A 21,665-nucleotide genomic window follows, 5' to 3' on the forward strand; every position below is an offset into this window, starting at 1 on the left:
CTGTATCTTTCCTTGACACATCGAGGGTGAAGCAGTCTGTCACTGAAGCTGCTCCTCAGTCCCGTCAGGTCACCGTGCAGGGGGTGGGACTCATTGTCCAGCGTGGAGGACAGTTTAGCCAGAACTCTCCTGTCACCCACCTCCCACACTGAGTCCAAGGGGCAGCCCAGGACAGAGCTGGACTTCCTAATGATCTTATCCAGCTTCTTCCTCTCCCTCTCTGTGAAGCCACTGCTCCAGCAGACCACTCCAAACAAGATGGCTGATGCCACTACAGAGTCATAGGCAGAGCCATTTTTTTTCTGTGACATGTTAAACTAGTTTGATCACAGCAGCTTAAATACTGTGCTATTAAGAGATGTTCTGATTGGTATTCTATACCAATTTTATATGTAATTATTTATTAATCGACTGTGTAGATGTGACAATTTATAATACAGAAAGAGCAGGGCAAGTGTAATTTTTAATTGCCAAGACAATGTGTATGGATGTGTAAAGGTTGGTTCTCAAAACTCAAACAAGAACGAATGTCTCTGTGTCCTAAAGTAATAGTAACCTACCTGTGGAGCTACTACAGTGTCAGCAGACTCTACTGCAACAGAATAATTAGTATTAGGTGTGATGCAGTAGTAGCTGAATGTAAAAGAAGCAAAGTGCCATTATCACCACCAGGTGTCATGCCCGTACAGCGAAGCCAGGAGGATGGCATATGCATCTAAATGTCCCATTTTATAATAGCTTAGGACTCATCAAAAACTGTTTCTTGATTTTGTATTTTGGGGTCAAAGCGCACAAGACAGCCTTGTAACTTCTGTCACATTTAATTGAAATGCACAATTTGATTTTTGTTCACTCATATTTGTTCATTCAGAATAAAATGTCACAAGTTCAAGAAGAGTCAGCCAACTCTGTCTTTCTCCACACATTCTGAATTTGTTCAAGTGCTGTGGTTTCACATGTTACTGCGAAGACATGAATAGTGCTTCTCTTTGAGCTGGTGGTTGGAAACTCTTTTCCGCATGACAACTGGCCCAGTCTGGTCCAGACATGTTGTTATGTCAACTGGACAGGTTTACTGTCAACAAATGACAAATTAGTGATTTCCATTACATTTATTTGTTTTATAATGAGATGTTGTCTAAATATTGTAATTATAGTGCATGTAGTGTAACTATTCTAAATAGTTTTGATATTAGAATGGGGATTTTGAGCCCTCTGTGGATCATCCCACAGAACAGTTTTGGATCTAGTGAATTTGGAGGCCAGGTCAACACCTTGTGCTGTTTTATGTTTTTTTTTGTTGTTGTTGTTGTTGTTTCTAAATCGTTTTTGTGTGTGTGCCTGTGTCAGGCTGCATCCTGTTGGGGATGGCTGCTGCCATCAAGGAGTGTCATTGCTATGAGGTGGGGGTAACATCCACACGAATGCCATGTCCGAATGTTTAATAGCAGAACACTGAATTGCCACAAGATGGATGGTAAATGTTATTTACTTCACCTGTCCACCAGTGGTGTCAGTGTTGTAACTGATCTGTGTATACAGCCCACTTATTAAAAGAAAACCAAGAAAATGTTATTAAAACATTCATAGTAGTTCAGTGTGCTTCAATATTTTTACAAAGTGGTGTAATACCACGCTATTATACATTTATGGGATCAAATTCACCCTGGTTACACCTCTTATATAGCCTACACCAAAACAGAGGGAAGAAGAAGAAACAATAGAAGTAGAAGGAGAAGAAGAAGAAACGGAAAAAGAAACGGAAGAAGAATAAACAATAGAAGAAGAGACAATAGCAGAAGAAGAGGAAACGGAAGAAGAAACGGAAGGAGAAACAACAGAAGGAGAACAAACAATAGTAGAAGAAGAAGAAGAAACAGAAGAAAAAGAAGAAACAATAGAAGAAGAAGAGGAAGAAGAAACAATAGAAGAACAAGAAACAACAGAAGAAGAAGAAACAATAGAAGAAGAAGAGGAAGGAGAAGAGGAGGTTACTACTACAGGTGTGTGTACTTCTGTTTGCTTTTACAAATCCCGTCCCATCACCTCACGTCGCCACATTCTAACACGTGATTGGCTCGCCGTGCTCTCCGTCCTCCAATCACAAAGCGGCTCTGGCTCCGCCCGCCACATCACTAGCATGGCGGAACACAGAGCAGGAATTCCGCTTATGCGACGTTGACAGCGTCGTTGATGGGGCAACGCCGATGATGACCAGCCTCTGCACAATACAGGTCTGTTGCCCAGCGACGAACGGCAATCCCCTGAAGTGTCAACCGGCCAGCTGAGAGCAACTCGGCTGCAGCGTTTCCTCAAACACACAGCTGCCAGGACAGGCTTGTTTGATACTTGACAGAAGGTGGAGGAAGCCTGATGCTCAGAGTTGGACCAGTGCCTTTATTTTTTTTATTTTTCCTCCTCTCTAAACTCCCCTGCGAGATGAACTAAGAGCTCACTCTTCCTGAACTGTTTTGGAAATAAGATGATGGATTTGCTCGGGTTGCTGCATCTGGAGGAGCTGTCCCAGGGACTGGCGAACTTGTCCATGTTTCCGTACTTTGACATGGCGCACTACATCGTGTCAGTCATGGCTCTGAGGGAGCAGCCAGGTAAGACGGGAAGTTCGAGCGCGTCGTTGAGTTTACGGTTTTAATCGTGCGGACGAGGCATCTGTTTGGATTACTAGGTTTTGCCGAAGTTTGAGTGGAAGAAACTTGATCTGGGGATAAATGTCCTGCAGCTATGTCTCACGTCCTGAATGCCACGCAGCCACAGTGGATGTTGCACACAGATAAACTTATCTCTCCTTACTGCTCTTTCAAAATGACAACACCCATATGTCCATTTAATCTAGACCCCTTCATCATATAAAGTTATAATTATTTCAATAAGCTTAATTTAATTCATGCTTTTTTTTGTTGTTGTTTATATATTTAGTATTTACCCATTTTTCCTTGATGTTGGTTATGTTTTGTAGAAAATACAGATACAGATAGTCCATCAATGATTAATACATTGGCAAAAAAAACATTGAATAATCAATTTTCTGTCATTTTCAACATTTAAACAAAATATTATGTTATAATTAATTATGTAATTCATAATTTCCTTAAAATGAATAAGCATGTTAATAATGAAAACAGTCTGCAGTTGCAACCTGCATTTAAAGTATTCCTTGGGTATAAGGTGTGCTCACAAAGTTGATCCTCTCAGAGCAAACAAGAGCGCCAGGGTTTAAAACTATCCCAGTGGCAGACGGTGGCATAGTATATGAATACAGGGGTCTGAGAATTGTGCAATATCTAGATAGGAATAAATAACAATAGTTAGAGAGAGAGAGGTGAGCATAGGTGCATCATGGGAAGCCCCCCCCTACCACCACCCCAACAGCCTAGACCTATGGCAGCCAGACTAACGGACGGTTCAAGGTCACAAGTCCAAACAAATAAATTTAAAAGTCTGGTTGAAGTCCTCTGTTGTAGTTGTCTGAGTTGTTTGCCGATCCTTACTGCTTCATGTGCTGTTGAGTAGTTTAATCTACAGAACTGGATCATCATTTATAAAGCGATGACAAGTTTAAACTCTCAATCCGCAAAATAACTTAATGTCCGCTATATAGATTTGTCTCAGAAACAGTCATAAAGTTGAGGTATTCAAATAAAATACTACTATATGGATTATTATTCCACCTCAGTTTTTGATACAATAAAGCATAATCTATTTTTGGATGTATGAATTTGCACAAATATGACATATTGACGTCGGGAAATATTCTTACGAATATTGTGATATTGATTTCAGTCAGATTTTTTGCCCCTCTGCTGGTGGATGTCTCTCAGTGAAGAGCTGATGCTACTTACTTCCTGGAAAAGTTCTTCAAATAGAAAACATACCGTGTCCCGCAGTTTACACCTTTTAGTTTTGCTTTTATCGTTCTCATGTGGCTGTAGTGTGGGTTAGTCCTCTTTTAACTGACTTACATACATATAAGAAACTAACTGGGCCGCAGCCTATTGTAACAGCTCAGAGCGTAGGCAGGCACTGAGCCAGGTTATGTCACCGACTATGGGAACAGGTGGACTTTTAACTGCGCGGGGACTTGACTTTCCAACCATGTACAAACATAAGGAGCACACACACACACACACACAGCCTATTGTAGTCCCGCTGCTGTAAATCTACACTCTATTTTCAAACTTGCCTTGCAAAGCATCCAAGCTGCTGTGACCTTTTAACCTATTTTCTCTTACTTCCGTCCCTGATGGAAGGAAAGATACACAGAGAGTCAAAGTACAGACCAACAACATGCAAAAGCTCAAAGCAAGAAATCCAGAGCGGGTGATAAATCATGTCAGTAATGATCTAAAAGGAAAAATATGTTTGTATCAGCATGTGATTTTAATCAAAGATGGTTTGAACACCAACTTAACTACAAGTTACGGGGAAAATCGCGAAAGGTTTAAATCTCTAAATCAGTCAAAGACACAAGACACTGAAGAAGCTACACTTTGTCTCTTCCCCAAAAAGGAAAGGAATGTCGTAAACCGTTCAACCCTCCCTCTTTGTTCTCTTTCCTGTGTTTAGTCCTTCCCTCTTGCTCTTCAGTGCTCCAGGCTTTAGCAAGAAAATCTTTACTGAACTTCCAAGAAAGTCGCACGGTTCATTTAATTATGCATTTGACGCAAACAAGTTTCGTGCCAAGCGCTTTGAAAGAACTTGTCGGCTCTCTCCACGTGTTCATCACATTGTGGAGTTATTTTAAGAACATTTGTAAATGCTGCTGTTAATGGATTGTAAAGGAGACAGAAGGACATGGACATGGAGGAGGAGGAGCAGCAGTTATATGTCTGTCAGGGGTCCTGTCTTCAAACTAAAAATAACTGGAGATGATTGTTATCTAGTGCCCCCTGTGCTGTCTGTATTTGCTCTGCCTGCAGAGGAGGAAGAGGAATAAGTTATAAAATAATTGGTTCGTAGGCTGTGTTTAAAAAAAAAAAAAAGTAGCTTTAAGTGAAGCCAATGCTGAAACTCCCTTAAACCTGCATGTTTTTCTAATGTCCAGCAGGGGGCAATACCACCGGTTGCAAAGTTTGATTGTAAAATGTCCCTGATTCCCCTTGGATTTATTTGCTCATTGAACATTTACTAATAAGTTTATGGTCTCAAACACTAGTTGCAAGTCTTCTTTAACACTACACAATGTTCATTTTGTAAAATCAGAGTAAAATGGACCATAACTTGCTCCTTTCCAAATCCACACTCATCCATTATTTCTGGCTCCAGAAAAACAAGATAATGGCTCAAGACTTCAAAACGTCAGTCCACGGGCCAGTGACGTTATAGTGGCTACGTCCTCTTCCTTCGTACAGTCTATGATCAGGATAGGATCTTATGGAAGAACAATGAAATTATATAAAAATGCACATTAAGAGAACTGAGTTGAGGAATGAAGAACCAGATAAGCTGAGGTTTAAATAAGAGGAGCTTTGTCCTTTTTGAAGCTTAGATAATGATCCCTTTGTTACGTATGGTAGCGAGATTGTCCACAGGTTTCCTTAAGAAGAGTTTTGAAGCTCAGTGTGGTGGCTGCAGCCGTCGCCATCTTGGCAGTACCTGACTCCACCTCTTTGCCCATTTTTTAACTGTTCAGGATCAGTTATGTGAATTGTTAAGAGTTGAGGTATAGCATTAGCTACAGAGACCGTCTCACTTTTTGAAGCCAGCCTCAAGTGGCCATTTGTGGTACGACAGTTTTAACACTTGTGTTGTCACTTGGCTTTTACAAGCAGTACATACAGTATGCATATCAATACATTATCAATATGTCAATCTAAGATCATTTACAAATGGCCTTTGATATAATTTAAATGATTTCCTATTCAAAATTGGTCTTCGCAACTGTTGTTTTAGTTGGGTTTGAAAAAGAGTGATATCCGAAAAGGGAACAGATATTAGTTGCTATGAATTCTCGGGAGACCGGACGAGAAGAGAATTTGACTTTTAAATGTGTCTCATTTGAATGCAAAACCAGGAGACAGGATGTTTATCAGCTGAAGGTGTACTTGTAGCCCAGCATGTCCAAGCCTTTTTTGTATTTTTGTTTTCAACTTGCAGATCAAATCATTCATGTATAATGAACTGATCAGCCTGAAATGTATTGTTTCCATACCCCTGGTGTGTTCTCCTCTAGCTGGCATCAGGCTCAGACACTGACTGCAGCAGTTTGTTTTTCTCTGGAACTAAAGGTGGTGACAGAGCAACAGTGTTTACCGTGTAAGCAACGCGCTGCACTTGTGAACTCTGCGGTGCAGCTACTCTAACACCAAAAGCAGTCACACTGAGCGTTTAGGGCTCGCTGAGGATACAACAAGAGAACAGGATGCAAACAACAGTCACGGTGCCAGACTGGGAACGTATTTTTTTTAACCTCTCTTCCTTATCTGGCATATTTCTTCTTTCCATTTTCTTCTTCAAACTTCCTCTCTGTCTAACTGTTGCAACTACTTTTTTTTTTTTTTTTAACTCAGAGTCCGTTACACCAGACTTCATGAGCACACATGGTAAACCGACAACATATGACATGTGTTAACACAGATATTTCACATTGCTTCAGAGTAGTACAGTAGTATGATATTGTATTGCTATCGCAACCTTAAAGCAAAAGAGCAGTTACACTTTTGTTGTTTTTTTAATATATTTGAGTTGTTGTGTTAAAGGGGAACTACTATTTTTTACAACCTGGACCTTATTTCTGGCATAAAATACGATCGTTTACTCACCCATATAACTTTTGCGTCATTTGCAGTCGTTCGGGAGATATTTAGATCTGAGTATATTCATATAGTGGGAGTGACTGGGGCACCGAAACGCAGCCTCTAAATAACGCATTATCTGATTATCTGCCACGAAACTCATTCATTTCACCAATATTTTGTTATTGTACACTAGTGCTATTCCCCGTTGAGTCTGGAGTTACCTGTTGTCATCATCCGGGGTGACTGCTATATGGCAAAAAAGTAGCAGTTGCAAATTACAGGTAAACAAGCCAACCATTGCGGGTCTGTAGGTTAATCTACAGACCTCAGATGATGATAAAAGGTAACTCCAGACTCGACGGGGAATAGCACTAGTATACAATAACAAAATATTAGTGAAATGACCGAGTTTCGTGGCAGATAATGCGTTATTTAGAGGCTGCATTTTGGTGCCCCAGTCACTCCCACTATATGTGACTACAAATTACACAAAAGTTATACGGGTGACTAAACGATCGTATTTTATGCCAGAAATAAGGTCCAGGTTGTAAAAAAACAGTAGTTCCCCTTTAAAGCAAAAGAGAAGTTACACTTTTGTCCCGTTGTTTTTTAATATATTTGACCGTGTTAACAAAAGGTTGAAATATTTTAAGATGCTCCGCCTTGGTATCCTTCTGTGACAATGTTAGATATTATTTTTATATGTGCTACTTCTGTATTGACGTGTCAAAGCAGGAAAAGCACTTGTGAAAATAACCTTATCACCAAGCTAGGAACTTGTGCAATGCCCTGCTGCCCTACTTCGACTGCAACATTTTCTTCTCTGCAATTCATTTTAATGTGGAAAACTCACAAATGGCTGTAGAAGGCGGTAAAAGGAATCGCCATTGTGTGAGATGAATGTTAAAAGGTGAGCCGCACGGACCAAGTTTAAGGGAGTCTTCAGAGGAGGTGGATAGAGCTATAAATCCACCTGGTTTACCGATCTCTTTCCAGGAGTCTATAATCTGTCTGTAATCCTCAGATTACCAGTTTGGTCCTGTGTGCAGTCACGGTGACTTGGGGCAGGTGGCTCAAGGTTGACTTGAGAACTACCTGTCTGAGGTAGTACGTTGGCTGTGAATATATTCTACAGTAAGGACATCAAAAACTAGGAATACAGGCCCGCTCTCAGGCTTCTTGACTTCTTTACAACTCATGACTCCTAATGTTGTTTAGTTAGTGTGTAACTGGTTCAAATGGAAGAATGAATGCAGTATTTGTTTTTAACGGTGTGGGAACAGAGAGCCTCTGATCGTTATCTAAAGTAGAGTGATCTCATCAGGGTTTCTAATTGTAAATGTCCTTACGCCGCGCTGCACTTTGATCAGGCGCAGACACTGTAGCTCTGATTGACAACCTTTTACTCTGTTTAACATGTCAAAGCTAGTTAATATTTAGGCAGAGACTGGGAGGCACATGCTGCAGGCAGGGGAGAGGCCAAAGTATTAAACTCTGTCCCTATCTCTACTATCTCCACTGTCGTCTACTGAACGGCTCAAGTTGAACTGGTTTCTGCAAGTCTAGTCTAGACTGCGCTCTAGTCACATCCACAGACTTATACAATAATAGCAATCATGTCTGTGTGTTGTGACTTATTGCCATTTCCGGGGCTGAGTGTTCACAGGTTTTTACAGACTCACACAAAATGCGAGACTGTTAAAATATAGAACAAGTATGTATATAAGCATATAAGGGATCATGCTGACACCGTATCCTTCTGTTCTTGTGCAGGAGCTCTTGAGGTGTCCCGAGTCAGCCCCTTGGCCTGCTGGTTCAGCTCCATGCTCTTCTGTTTCGGCGGAGCAGTGCTGTCAGGGATCATGCTGGCCGAGCCACCAGTAGCACCTTTGTCCAACAGCACCAGTGTTCTGCTTGCTTCAGTCATCTGGTAAACGTCTGACACTGAAAATGTAGCATAAATATACACACTGCTGCCCATAAAGTTGGCATAATTTTGTTTTCAGACACATTCCTCTTTTTATTCCTATGTGTACAAATCAGTTATAAGTTTGGAAGAGATTGTTCAATAAAGTTAGATAAATAAATACACTATCTGTCAAGAACAAATCACATTGTCACAATCATTTCATGAGAAGAGGTAAAAAAAATATTGTATTCCAACTTTATAGGCAACAGTGTATAAAGAAAAAGAGAAGAAGACATTGTTAGGATTAGTGAGAGTTGCCCACTAAGGAAAAGAAATGCACAAACAACTCTTTCTTTGTTTACTGGCCGTAAAGGGAGCATGAAATGTGGAGGACATTGAATAAAATAAAAAAGGGTCCCCATCTCTAAGTTTGAAGCCTTTGGTGCCCTCTACTGGTGGCACATATAATTACACCCCTCTCATGAAAGAAAAACACCCCACACTGCCCTCTGCTGGTGAAATCATATACCAAGCAGGGAGTCATACTTTTGCAATAACCAGCGTCTTTGTTTGCCGGCCACACCGTTTACACACAGCTGAAAAATGTCGATGTGTGTGCACAAGTCACGTGAGGCATATGTCTCTACAGGTACCTCGTGTTTTATTGCCCCATGGACCTGGTGTACTGTTGTGCTGCCCTGCTGCCCCTAAGGCTGGTGCTGTCAGGAATGAAGGAAGTGACAAGGACGTGGAAGGTCCTCGGCGGGGTCACTCTGGCGCAAAGCAAATACAAGGACGGCCTGCTGGTTATGATTGCCATTGGCTGGGCCAGAGGTCAGTAGGTGACCACGTACACGTGTCGCGTGGATTTAGTTTGGTGACATCATTTTGCGAGTACTTCCAAGCAGCCATAATGTGCTTGATTTTTAAAGCAATCTTAGTTACTGTGTGTTGCATGTTAATGTGTGTCTAACCTGACGTCTATCCTCTTCCTCTGTAGGTGCCGGAGGTGGTCTGATAAGTAATTTTGAGCAGCTTGTTCGAGGTGTTTGGAAGCCAGAGACCAATGAGCTCCTCAAAATGTCTTAGTAAGATTTCTTCGTTTATATTACTTCTGCGATTTTGGTGTCACCTCTCTGCACGTACAATATATCCACTTTGAGGGTAAACCTATGTATTGAGTGTAATGTGAGACACTCGGGAAATACAACTATACATGTGTAAAAACAAATTGTAGTGTTACGACATGCTGGACTATGTCTCAGTGAGGTGTACACACTCCCTAGAGCTAATAATCCATCATATCACCACCACGTAAAATGATCCACAGACCACAGAAATATGATATGTGCTGTGTTTGTCGAGCTTTAGATTTGACATTTGTTACCACAGGACAAAACCTGGTCTTAATGCTAAGCTAAGATGAGCTAACCGGCTACGGACAAGTGGTATCAATAATTTCATTTTACTCTTGACAAAAAAAGACACTCAAAGCTGAGGATATTAAACACTGGCACCTATGTGCGCATAAATACCTCAATGAACATGTTTACTTTGTTATCTTCTGTCAACACGGCCTCAGATATGACCTCACATGTGATGACGTGCCTCCTGCTTTCGTTTATTTGCGCATATAGTTTTGCTTGTGTCTGCATAAAGTAATCATGCTCACGATTTGAGACATTTTAATAGATAGATTTGTTTTGTTTTTTTTGTTCAGTCCCACAAAGATCACCCTGATTGGAGCGGTGCTGTTCACTCTGCAGCAGAATCACTACCTGCCTGTCCAGAAGCACCACCTGATGCTTGTCTACACCGTCTTTACCGTTGTCAACAAGGTCAGTCCGGTGTATCGGGTGAAGTTCAAACCCGAAACTGTGGCCAGAATATATGCTCAGTTTAGATAGGTGTGTTGGATCAATGTAATCACAGCATCAGTTTATTAAATACCATTCTTGTTTGTGAATCGGATCGTAACTTGGTGTCGCTCCGGCTCCCTCCACATCTCCGCCGTCTCGTCTTCTAAATGACCTTTCTCCCTGTGCTTTTTTGAAGTTTTGGCTGCGGTGACTCACATTAGCTCGGTATTACCCGTAGGGCTGAGGCTTTTGCATCATTTTCATCAGCTTGCATCATCCACTTTTCTCTTCTCTGGGAAACTTGTGCTCTTGACTGAGACACAGATAAATCTATCCCGTCTCCTTTCAACTCTCATTCTGTTAGCTCCCTCCGACTCTGATCCGTCAAATTAACGGCGAACCATTTCGTCAGATTTAAGAAGTTGTGTCCAAACCCGCTGTTTATTATTTCGCGTTCTTGATGGTGCGCATGCTAAGCTCTCATCCCCTAATGAACAGTAAATGCTAATAAATAAAGTTCTTTTATATGTAAACTAGGCCACCATCGCATGGCTGGTCAGCTTTCTATGAAAAATGACTGTAGGCTTGCAGACTAAGCACATACTCTATTTTCCAGTGCTGAGTTGACCTCCTCGTGTGAAGATATGTTAAATCTGCAAAGGCAAACCTGCTAACAAACAGCTACTTCCGTACACTATGCACACAACAAATACAGAGCAGCGTTAGCATTCACTGCATGTTTTGTGATTCTGATTAATATAAATCCAATATTCTCCGTCCCTTTAGCTCATTTACTGCCCATCCTCCTGAGGGAAATAACTGGCTGCTTAAGCGCTAAATGCTCCACTATTTTCACTGGCTAGTAGCTAACTTTATCTGTCTGCTGTGTGGTGCATTTAATTTAGTGAAAACAGGTGCCTGATCAGAACGGGGACAGTGAACCAAAGCAGTAAAGTTGCATGGAAGAAAGACAAAACAATGCGCTGAAAGATGCTAAAATGGACTGTTTTAATTATTTTTATTCTCTTTTCATTTAGCATTCCTTCATATTTTGCCTTTGACACATTTACGCTCTTTCCTCAGTCAAGGATGATGCTGACAGGCTCCTCCACCTCACCCTTCGCCACCATTGAGTCAGCCATCTACAAGACCCTCTTCACAGGGCACCCCGCCTACGCCGCCCTCACCGGCGAGGCAAAGACAACGTGCCTCGATAACGGCACGACAAACGGGGGGGGCCGCACCGCCACATCCAAAGAGTCCGGCGAGAAAGGAGCGGCAGGGCAGCGCACCCCGACGTCTCCCGTCAACGGACAGAGCACCTCGCTGAAAGCCAAAGAGGAGTCAGAGACTGCAGCGACGACAAAGTGCAAGAAGACGGACTAGTCAGCCTTCGCCCCACAGCGCCTTTTCACCTCTGAGCAGGGTTGTGGAGTCACTTATGATTCAGATTAGTCATGTCAGGAGTTTCTTTTACTCCTGTCCCGTTGTATCTTCTAATCAAACTTTTGCATTTCATAGAATGCAGTGTCAATCTGATTGCTGAAAAGGAAACTTGAACAATAGGTGACTCCAAACAAGCCTGCACCTTATTCTGGGATAATCACCCCATCCTTAAAGTACTGTAATATTTATGCTGTCGGATGTGGACATCATACTATCCTTGGGCTGATTGCACACAAGCAGTACAAAAGTGTAGCTTAATTTTTAATATATATATATAAATATATATTTATATTGAAAACAATATTCATAATTGTATTCCTGGGTTTTGGGACCAGTTCTGTGCACCTGCTGATCTGCGAATGTATGTCTTTCTGTATATACTCTGCTTCGTGTAAATGCGTAATTTCTTACTCTGAAACGGACACATTTTTAAAAAGAAAACTATATTCTACGACATTCAGATGTTTTATTCTATTTATACTAAATAATTGCACTCTTGAATGTAAAATATTTTGAAATGGAGCATAGTCAAATTCTGTTGTTGAACGCTTTGAATGACAATTGAAAGCATGAGAATAAAACGGTTTGAATGCACTTAAAAAATTTACTGGCCTCTGAATTTATAACTCCATGTTGCCTTACTTCAAATCATAAAACACAATTAGTTTACATTGGTGTTGCATGTTCCTGAACACAGCCTACTCATAAATACGTCCTCAAACATTATTAATTCGCTGTATTTCGTGTCAAAGAACAATTCATAACTGCTTTAACTGCTTTTAAGTTGATCTAGAGCAGCTCAGCATCCAGAAATAACCCCCTCTATAGGCTGAAACATTGCATCAGTGTAACATCAGCACCTGATTGATACCTCACCCTCTTTAAAAAGCTGCTGGAGAGAAATCCCACAAATCCCCACCAATTCTCATCTATGTAACCTCAGACGGCGAAGAACTCCCCTGCGAATACAAATTAAAAACAGAGGTTGGGTGCCAAGGAGAAAAGAGGAGACGATCAAAAGCAATACTGGTTGAGATGATGTACCTGCCTTTGCCTCAAGTCCACAGATGTCAGACGTATGCATGTCAGGTACAGGCGAGTGTTTGCTCCGGAACTGCCTCGTGTTGATCTATCTGACTCTTAATGGTGTGCTGCTGTTTTCCTTACACTGCCTCTTATGACAAGAAGGCAGGGGACATGACAACAGCTCAGAGCCTCAGTGTTCCCAGGCAATTCTCTTAATGAGGTCCAGACCTGTGTGACCCCCTCCACCACAATTACTCGCCGAACTGAGCAGCCCCCCCCCCCCCCCACTGTCGAGCCCAGGCGCCTTTCGCCCCGGCCCCTTCGCTCCGTGCACTTTACCTGCTCTGCGGCACATCTCCTCTGCTTCTTTTTATCCCCCTTCACTTCTGCCTGTTTTCCGTGTGTCAGGTCCTGAAAATTAATCCCTAAATGTGTGCACACACGCTGGATTTCACACATGCACTGCATGCACAATAAATACACACATTCTTGCACAAGATTCTGACACTGAGTAAAGGTTATGGATGCAGAAAGGATTTGGTGCACAGCACAGCTTATGTACCGGAGCACAATGCAAGGATACCGTAAGCACAAACTCTCCTGTACTCCACTTGAACCTGAGCCTCCAGGGAGATCTTTTATTTAGAGCTCAGGGACATACCAGAAACATATCACATGACACGCAAACAAACACACAACAGACACAGAGAGCAGAACGACAGCTTTGGCTAAATATTTGGAAGCTATCAGTGCATATTTGACAGTTAGAGGATGAGTCTGGGACTAATTAATATATGTTTTGTCTTTTGTTATCATCACCCCTTACACCGATCAGGTATAACATTATGACCACCAGCCTAATACTGTATCGGTCTCCTTTGTGCCTCCAAAACACTTCTGATTCATCAGAGAATGGACGTGGGCCTTTCTGAGGGTGCCTTTGAGTCCTATGGGTTGAGGGGAGGGGGCCTCTGTAGATCAGGCTTGTTCCAGTACATCCCACAGATACTTGATCAGTTTGGGATCTAGTGAATTTGGAGGCCAGGTCAACACCTTATGCTGTTCTTCATGTTTTTTCTTGTTGTTTTTAGTTTCTAAACTGTTTTTGTGTGTGTGCCTATGTCAGGCTGCATCCTGCTGGGAATAGCTGCTGCCATCAAGGAGCATCATTGCTATGAGGTGGGGGTGCCTGGTCTGGTCTAGGTGGGTGGTACATGTCTAAGTAACATCCACTCAAATGCCAGGTCCAAAAGTTTCCCAGCAGAACGTTGCACTGGCACAAGTGGTCAGTGTTATTTACTTCTCCTGTCAGTGGTTTTAATGTTGTGGCTAATTGCTGAATATTACAGTTAGGATAAATGTCAAAATATTCTATATTGTTATTGACACATATATATAGCTTATTTGTCTGGTTGTTGATCTGTTCCTTCATTATCATTAACACGGACACTGTAATTCATTTAGAAGCAATGCCACATGCACCAGTCAGCTGTTTCATGATGATATGATAATACTGTATGTGATATGAAAACTCAGAGAACGCATAAGGAAATCAAGGTATCATAATAAACCAACATGATTTGTTCATACAAGTTGTATAACACTGGATTTATTTATTTATTTTTTAAATTTAATGATAAAACTATAAACACTTGCGACTTCACTTCCACTGCTGCCTAGAAGACATTGTTTCTGTTAATGCAAACATGGTTGCAGGACAGGTGATTACCACTTGGTGGCGTGAGGAGGCGTCATCTCTGATGGCTTGATGCCTGGGAACTGACAGCGTGGCCAGCAGCTGCAGGCAAGAATGGATGGGGACAGGAGGGGACCCTCTCTGCAGAGCCAATGGTGGCTGCCTGCATGTGTGAGGGTGTGTGGTCTGGTTTAGCTGCGTTTGTGAGGCATCACTGTGGACAGTTCGCTAGTCTTGTGAGGACATCTTGCATTGTGAGAACATTTCTGAGACTATAAAAAAGCTGAAATTATGGTTAGTGGTTAAAACTCCAAAGCTGGATGCTATCAAGTTCAAATTTGCTTTCTATATGTTTTGAAATATAGCTGAGGGTTTTCTTAAATTGACAATGTGGAGGTTTCTGGGACTCTAACATACATTCAAATTGTGGAATGTATTTTTAAATTTTGGGCTGAGGTTTAAATGGTCACCTCACAGTAAAGACATTACAAGAAAAATGCCCTCTCAAGTGTAACAAAACCAGCCAACTTGCATTTAGATGCGTGTGTGTTTTCGCCGGTGCATGTGCATGTGACATGTAGAGTGGCAACAAAGGCTGAGCCCATCAAAAAGGCACAAAGAGCCTTGGGCCACAAATACACACATGCATGCACACCTAAAAAACACACACATGCACCCACACATACACTAGCCCTCCTCACCAAACCCCTCCAATCAGCAGTGAGACCAGGGGGCTTTGTTTTCTTGTTTTCTTCTCTTTCTCGACACACACGCATTCACACCTCTGCTGTCAATGCATATGTACAGCCCAATTTTTCAATAGTTTTATACACTCAGCACGGACTTTATTAGGACCATCGTACGTGGAGTCTTCCTCTGCCTTCAATACAGCCTCAATTCTTCATGGCAGGGATTCCACAAGATGTTGGAAACACTCCTTGAGATGATTGCATCACATTGTTTCTGCAGATTTTCTTAGCTGTATGTTTACAAAGCTCCTGTTTTACCACATTCCTAAAGGTGTTTCGTAGATTCAGTTCAGGTGACTGGGGAGGCCAAGAAGGGCACTAAACTTGATGTTATGTTCCCTTAATCTCTCCTGAGCGGATTTTTGCTTTGTGACTTTGTGCATTACCAAGCTGGACATGGCTATTAGAAAATACTAAACTGGGGATATAAAGAGTTCCACTTGGAGGTAGGTTGTGACACTCAAAAAAACGACTAATTGGCATTAAGTTGTCCAAAGTATTCCAAGAAAACCTGCAACAGGATTGTTGACACAAGGCATGTTGAGTCCATGCATACATGCTGTTGGTTCTGCGTCCACCATCTGCAGCCTCAGCAGAAATTGGGATTCTTCAAACCAGGCAATGTTTATGTAATCTTCAACTGTCCACTTTTGGTGGGTTTGTACCCACTGCAGCCTCAGATTTATTATACGCCTGGCTGTCAGGAATGAAAGGAACCCAGTGTGCTCTGCTGCTGTCGCCTAGCTGCCTCCAGACTGGATATGATGCGCATTCTGCGCTGATTTTCTTCTCACCACAGCTGAAAATGCAGGGTCATCTGAGTTACTGTGAAATTCAAACTGTTGAGACTGATGTCATCAACAAGGTGTTACCATCTCCAATGCCGCTGCTCAATGGAGGGTTTTTGTCTTTCAGCAGATTTTGTGGATAACTGACTGAATATGCTTGTGTACAGGTGTTCCAAAATACAGTGAGTGTATATCTGTTGAGACAAAAATATTACTATAATGTATAAAGGGTAAAGTTTATTTTTCTGCTTAAAGGAGCAGTATGTAAAATACACTATATTACCAAAAGCATTCACTCACCCATCCACATAATTGAATTCAGGTGTTCCAATCATTTCCATGGCCACAGCTGTATAAAATCAAGCACCTAGGCATGCAGACTGCTTCTACAAACTTTTGTGAAAGAATGGGTCACTCGCAGGAGCTCAGTGAATTCCAGCGTGGTACTGTGATAGGATGCCACATGTGCAACAAGTCCAGTTGTAAAACAAAGCGGGAACAACAGCAACTCAGCCACGAAGTGGCAGGCCAAGTAAAATGACAGAGCAGGTTCAGCGGATGCGGATGCTGAGGCGTATAGTGCGCAGAGGTCGCCAACTTTCTGCAGAGTCAATCGCTACAGACCTCCAAACTTCATGTGGCCTTCAGATTAGGTCAAGAACAGAGTGTAGAGAGCTTCATGGATATGGTTTCCATGGCCAATCTCCCTCTAAGCCATGCTTTACCAAGTGCAATGCAAAGCATCGGATGCAATATAAAGCACGCCGCCACTGGACTCTAGAGCAGTGGAGACATGTTCTCTGGAGTGATGAATCATGCTTCTCCATCTGGCAATCTGATGGACGAATCTGGGTTTGGCAGTTGCCAGGAGGATGATACTTGTCTGACTGCAAGTGTGCCAAGTGTGAAGTTTGGTGGGGATTATGGTGTGGGGTTGTTTTTTCAGGAGCTGGGCTTAGCCCCCTAGTTCCAGTGAAAGGAACTCTGAATGCTTCATCATACCAAGAGATTTTAGACGATTCCATGCTCCCAACTTTGTGAGAACAGTTTGGTGATGGCCCCTTCCTGTTCCAACATGACTGCACACCAGTGCACAAAGCAAGGTCCATAAAGACATGGGTGAGCGAGTTTGGTGTGGAAGAACTTGACTGGCCTGCAAAGAGTCCTGACCTTAACCTGACAGAACACCTTTGGGACTGCAAGCCAGGCCTTCTCGTACGACATCAGTTTCTGACCTCTCAAATGCGCTTCTGGAAGAATGGTCAAAAACTCCCATAAACACACTCCTAAACCTTGTGGAAAGCCACCCTCTTCTGGGTGAAGCTGTTATAGCTGCAAAGGGTGAGCCGACGTCATATTAAACCCTATGGATTAAGAATGGGATGCCATTTAAGTTCATATGCATGTAAAGGCAGATGAGCAAATACTTTTGGCAGTATAGTATAGTTTGCAACAAAAAAGTATGGTCATTTCTCCAGATAGGGGACGCTGTCCTATCTGTTAAGTAGCCCTGAAATACTGAAACCACTTTCATCATGTGCTTTGATGTACATACACTGATCAGGCATAATATTATGGTCATGTGCCTAACATTGTGTAGGTCTCCCTTGTCCCCCTTCAAAATAGTTGTGACTCATCAGAGAATGGATATGAGCCTTCTAAGGGTGTCCTGTTGTGTCTGGCAACAGAATGTTGTTAGTGGGGGCCTTTGGGTCCTATGGGTTGAAAGGAGGGGCCTCTGTGGATCAGGCTTGTTCCAGTGCATCCCACAGCTGCAGTTTTTGGCTACCATTGCCAGACACTGCTACAGCGTAGAATTCATCCAAAAACAAACCTGCATGATGAGCTGTTGGATAAACTATGCTGTCCTGGCTTGCTGCATGGATTAGACCTCCAGGCCTTGATGTCGCCTAATGCCAGTAGCCAGGGGGTAGGACGTTGTAAGCGGTGTTCCATGTAGAGGAGGTATAGCAGAAAGGGCGAGGGTCTGTGCTTGGCTAAAAACAAACCCTAGCTGTACACACTGATCTTCTAAGTTCATGCCAAGAGCATCAGTGTTCTGCATGTTGGACTGAGGACACAACCAGACACAACATTGACTCACTTTATCTTGTTGTGGTACAAAGAAGCATTATGAGATGTCATAGGCCAGGACTAGCCGATTAGCATGCTAACTCTTTGACATAGCATCGTGGCTGTTATTTCTTCACATTCTTTCGATAATTTTAACAAATCTATGACTGTTTGTGCGTCCCATTGATGCTGTGCCATACCAGACCTCGTATGACGCCATGAAAATGACTGTGAAAGTGTTAAACTGGCTGCAGTCCTTTGGCTTGTGGCTGTGCACCTGCTCCGACTCTGTGTTGTCTAAACAATCTCACAGGCTGAACGTCTTACCACATACTGACATGACCGCTAGTGGGATCATGTGCGCCAACTGTCTTCCTGAGCTCTTGTTCGACATGCATGACATATCAAATAATGAAATAAAAACGAGTGCAATAAAAAGTTTTTATAGGTGCTTGATAGCATAAAAGACATTAATTACTTTTCGCCGACAACCCCTTCCTTTTGGGATTTTTTATTATTATTATTTTTTTAAATGATCAAAGTCTGTGTCTCTTAATCCAAAGTTCTGACAAATGACTCTGCGGGTGATGCAATCAAACTCATTAGCTCTTCAAGTGAGATGAAAGTAGGGGGAGAAGTGCTTGGGACCACACAGGAAAAGACTTTGTTAGGGAGAAGGAAGGAAAAAGGCAGATAGAGGGCAAGAAAGAAATAAAGAGGAAAACATTAACTGGAGGAGAGAAAAAGGAAGGGATCGTCAGAAAAATGGGGGTACCATGGAGGAATAACATGCCTCTTTTTCTCTGATTCTCTCTCACACACAGACACACACACACACACATGCGAACAGAGAGGTCTCTTCATGGGGCTGAACGCCGAACGAAGCGGCCTACGTCTACCACTATTCAAGATCTGACTTGTAAAGAACAGCTGCAAGGAGAATGCCAGAAAATGAAGCTGCTGTAATGTGACTAGCACGCCGGCTGCATGTGCGTGTCTTAGAGAGTGAAAAACAGAAACTCTGGAGAATAAAAATGTCTCGCCCCAAAAAAGTCAGCTTATTATGTTGATTTGTTTCACTTAGAAACTCAACAGCTATAAAATTTGTTCAGAGTTGACCAGACTTGTGCATACAGGACCACACGAAGAGGCCTAAAAGGATGTTTGTTTTGCAGTGTGGTTTTTGTTTTGTATTTACTGCCATTGAATCTCAGAAAGAATATGAACAGAATCCCTATCGATGTTGGGTAAATTGTGTTTCGGTTTAACACAGAAACAAATTTAAAGATGGCAGATTAAAAGGGACATTGGCACTAATGAGTACGCCACGATAAACTCGGTACAGCCTTGACTTTTAACGCTTTTTATGCTTAAGGCTAATATCAGATTGGATCAAACGTATCCATTATTGGTCTGATACCACTACTGTGTTTTGGGATTGGCACATTCCTATCTATTAAAGTAATTAATTGCATACTTGTTTAATAGCCAAGGCTTGTCACTCGTACCGCAGTTGTTTTTCATTAAGAATGACACCTTAGTCCTCAAGCGAGAATACAAGAAGACATGTGTTCCTTACAAGAGAGGTCTCCGGGGTCCACGTCTAATAAATCAAACCGTTTCCCAAGGATTCAGGTGTTGTGCGTCTTGTGAGAGCTTTGTGGACGAACACGTGCAAAGTCTCTGGGTGGCAGCTCGGACAAATACTCAGCTTTCAATGCTTGAAGTTGCTGTGTTTTAGTGGGACTGTGGGGGTCAAAGAGAAGTTGGTGGATGAAGAGTTCATTTACGACGAGATGCAGTTTTGAAGGTGAAACATTGCGACAACAGAGAAACGACAAACGTCCATGAATCTGGCGCTTCTGAGAAAATTATTTTTATGCTTTACAGCAGGTTTTACTCTTTTCTTTGGCTGATTTCACAAACTTGTTGCAACAAAGCCACATTTCTCGAGTATCTGAGGTTGAAGTATCCTCCTTAATTTCCAATTTTCTTTTGGTGCTTCTGCTCTCACATTGGTTCCTGTTCCACCACGGAAAAAGTGGAGAGCTTGGAGCGCACATTCTTCTTTTGTTCTCCTCTGTATTTCTGTCCACATGAGCATGGCCAGTATAGCTGGTGTGCTTCAGTCACTCCCCCTCCTCTTTCTTTCCTCCTCCTCCTCTTCTTTTCTTCTTTCACCGAGGAAGCAGATGGCGTTTACTGTTGGTTATTTTCCCTTTCATGAAGGACCTACTAGATATTCTTAGCCGACGGTCTGTATGGTGTAAATGTGACCTTGCTGAGGGAATGGCATTGTAGTTACCATGGGATAACTGCACCCTAGAGCAGGTTATTTACTACCGCACGGCTGTCCATAAGTGTGTCACCTCATAGGAAAAGGGTGACGATGTGTGGTCCAGTTGCTGCGATATGTTTACATGTCTCATTGTTCCTCTCTCAGTGATTTCTTCTTGCACTTCATCACTTTTGCTTTATATTCTTCTCCTAATCTGCAGTTTACTGCCTTCCTCCCTCTTTCCCTTCTTCTCCTTCTCCCTTGTCCCCCTCTCTATCCGTCTCACACACCCTGGGGGACCCTCATTTCACCGTCGTTGCCCCTCCCCTGCTCTCCACTTGGCCCCTCCTGTATGCAAAGCAGGTGTCAGCCAGGACAAGGAGGACAGCGACTACCTCACAAAGAAGGCGATGGGGTCTTGGGGGGGCGAAAAATGCACACACACAGAAACACACACACACACAACCGCAGTCTCCTTCTCTGTCCCTGCTCTCTATCTACATGCATATGCACTTCACACATATGTGCTCCCTTTCTTTCACTCACACTTGCAGACACACACACACACATCTCTCGTGGGCTGGGTTGGGGCTGGGGACAGGGAGAGTTGGAGCTGTCTGTCTGTCTGTCATTAGTATTCCAGCAGGAGGCTCCTGGCCCGGCCAGACATCTGAGCGGAGCAGCCGCAGCAGATAAAGAAGAAGCCATTAATCCACGGAAGATTACCAGGACTGATACTTTATCCCACCGTAATACAGCAATGCAACCAGACTCATTCCATTTACAATGCCGTCAGAGGAAGAAAGAGGAGGTAGAAAGAGCCAGGAAAGCTCACCTTGTGGGTGGAAACATGGCAAGACACACAGAAAGCCAGCTTCCCTTCTTAAGTCTCGTGATTTGAATTTCTTCTTTGATGGAGCAGGGGTTGGGCTTGTGTATGTGTGTGTGTGTGGCCTTGCATTTGATTTGAAGATGTTTTGAATTCAGATTGGGTCACTCCCTCGATCGGCGTGCCACAGATGGCCACTGTTTCAGAAATCTAAGTTGGCCCAAAGAACAGCTGGCTGTCTATCCCACACCATGCTG

At 42.6% G+C, this 21,665-nt stretch overlaps 1 protein-coding gene across 1 annotated transcript; it reads left to right on the forward strand.

Annotated features, from left to right (window-relative positions):
• Positions 1-1,846: 1,846 nt before the first annotated feature.
• Positions 1,847-12,648, forward strand: tmem38b (transmembrane protein 38B). The gene is made up of 6 exons (XM_084572363.1): positions 1,847-2,609; positions 8,529-8,685; positions 9,314-9,498; positions 9,665-9,752; positions 10,385-10,502; positions 11,607-12,648. Exons 1-6 carry the CDS (start codon positions 2,483-2,485, stop codon positions 11,907-11,909), a joined length of 978 nt encoding a protein of 325 aa, XP_084428489.1. The 5' UTR covers positions 1,847-2,482; the 3' UTR covers positions 11,910-12,648.
• The last annotated feature ends 9,017 nt before the right edge of the window (positions 12,649-21,665 follow it).

The sequence above is a fragment of the Chelon labrosus genome, assembly GCF_963514085.1.
Source record: "Chelon labrosus genome assembly, chromosome: 22".
Taxonomy (NCBI): domain Eukaryota; kingdom Metazoa; phylum Chordata; class Actinopteri; order Mugiliformes; family Mugilidae; genus Chelon; species Chelon labrosus.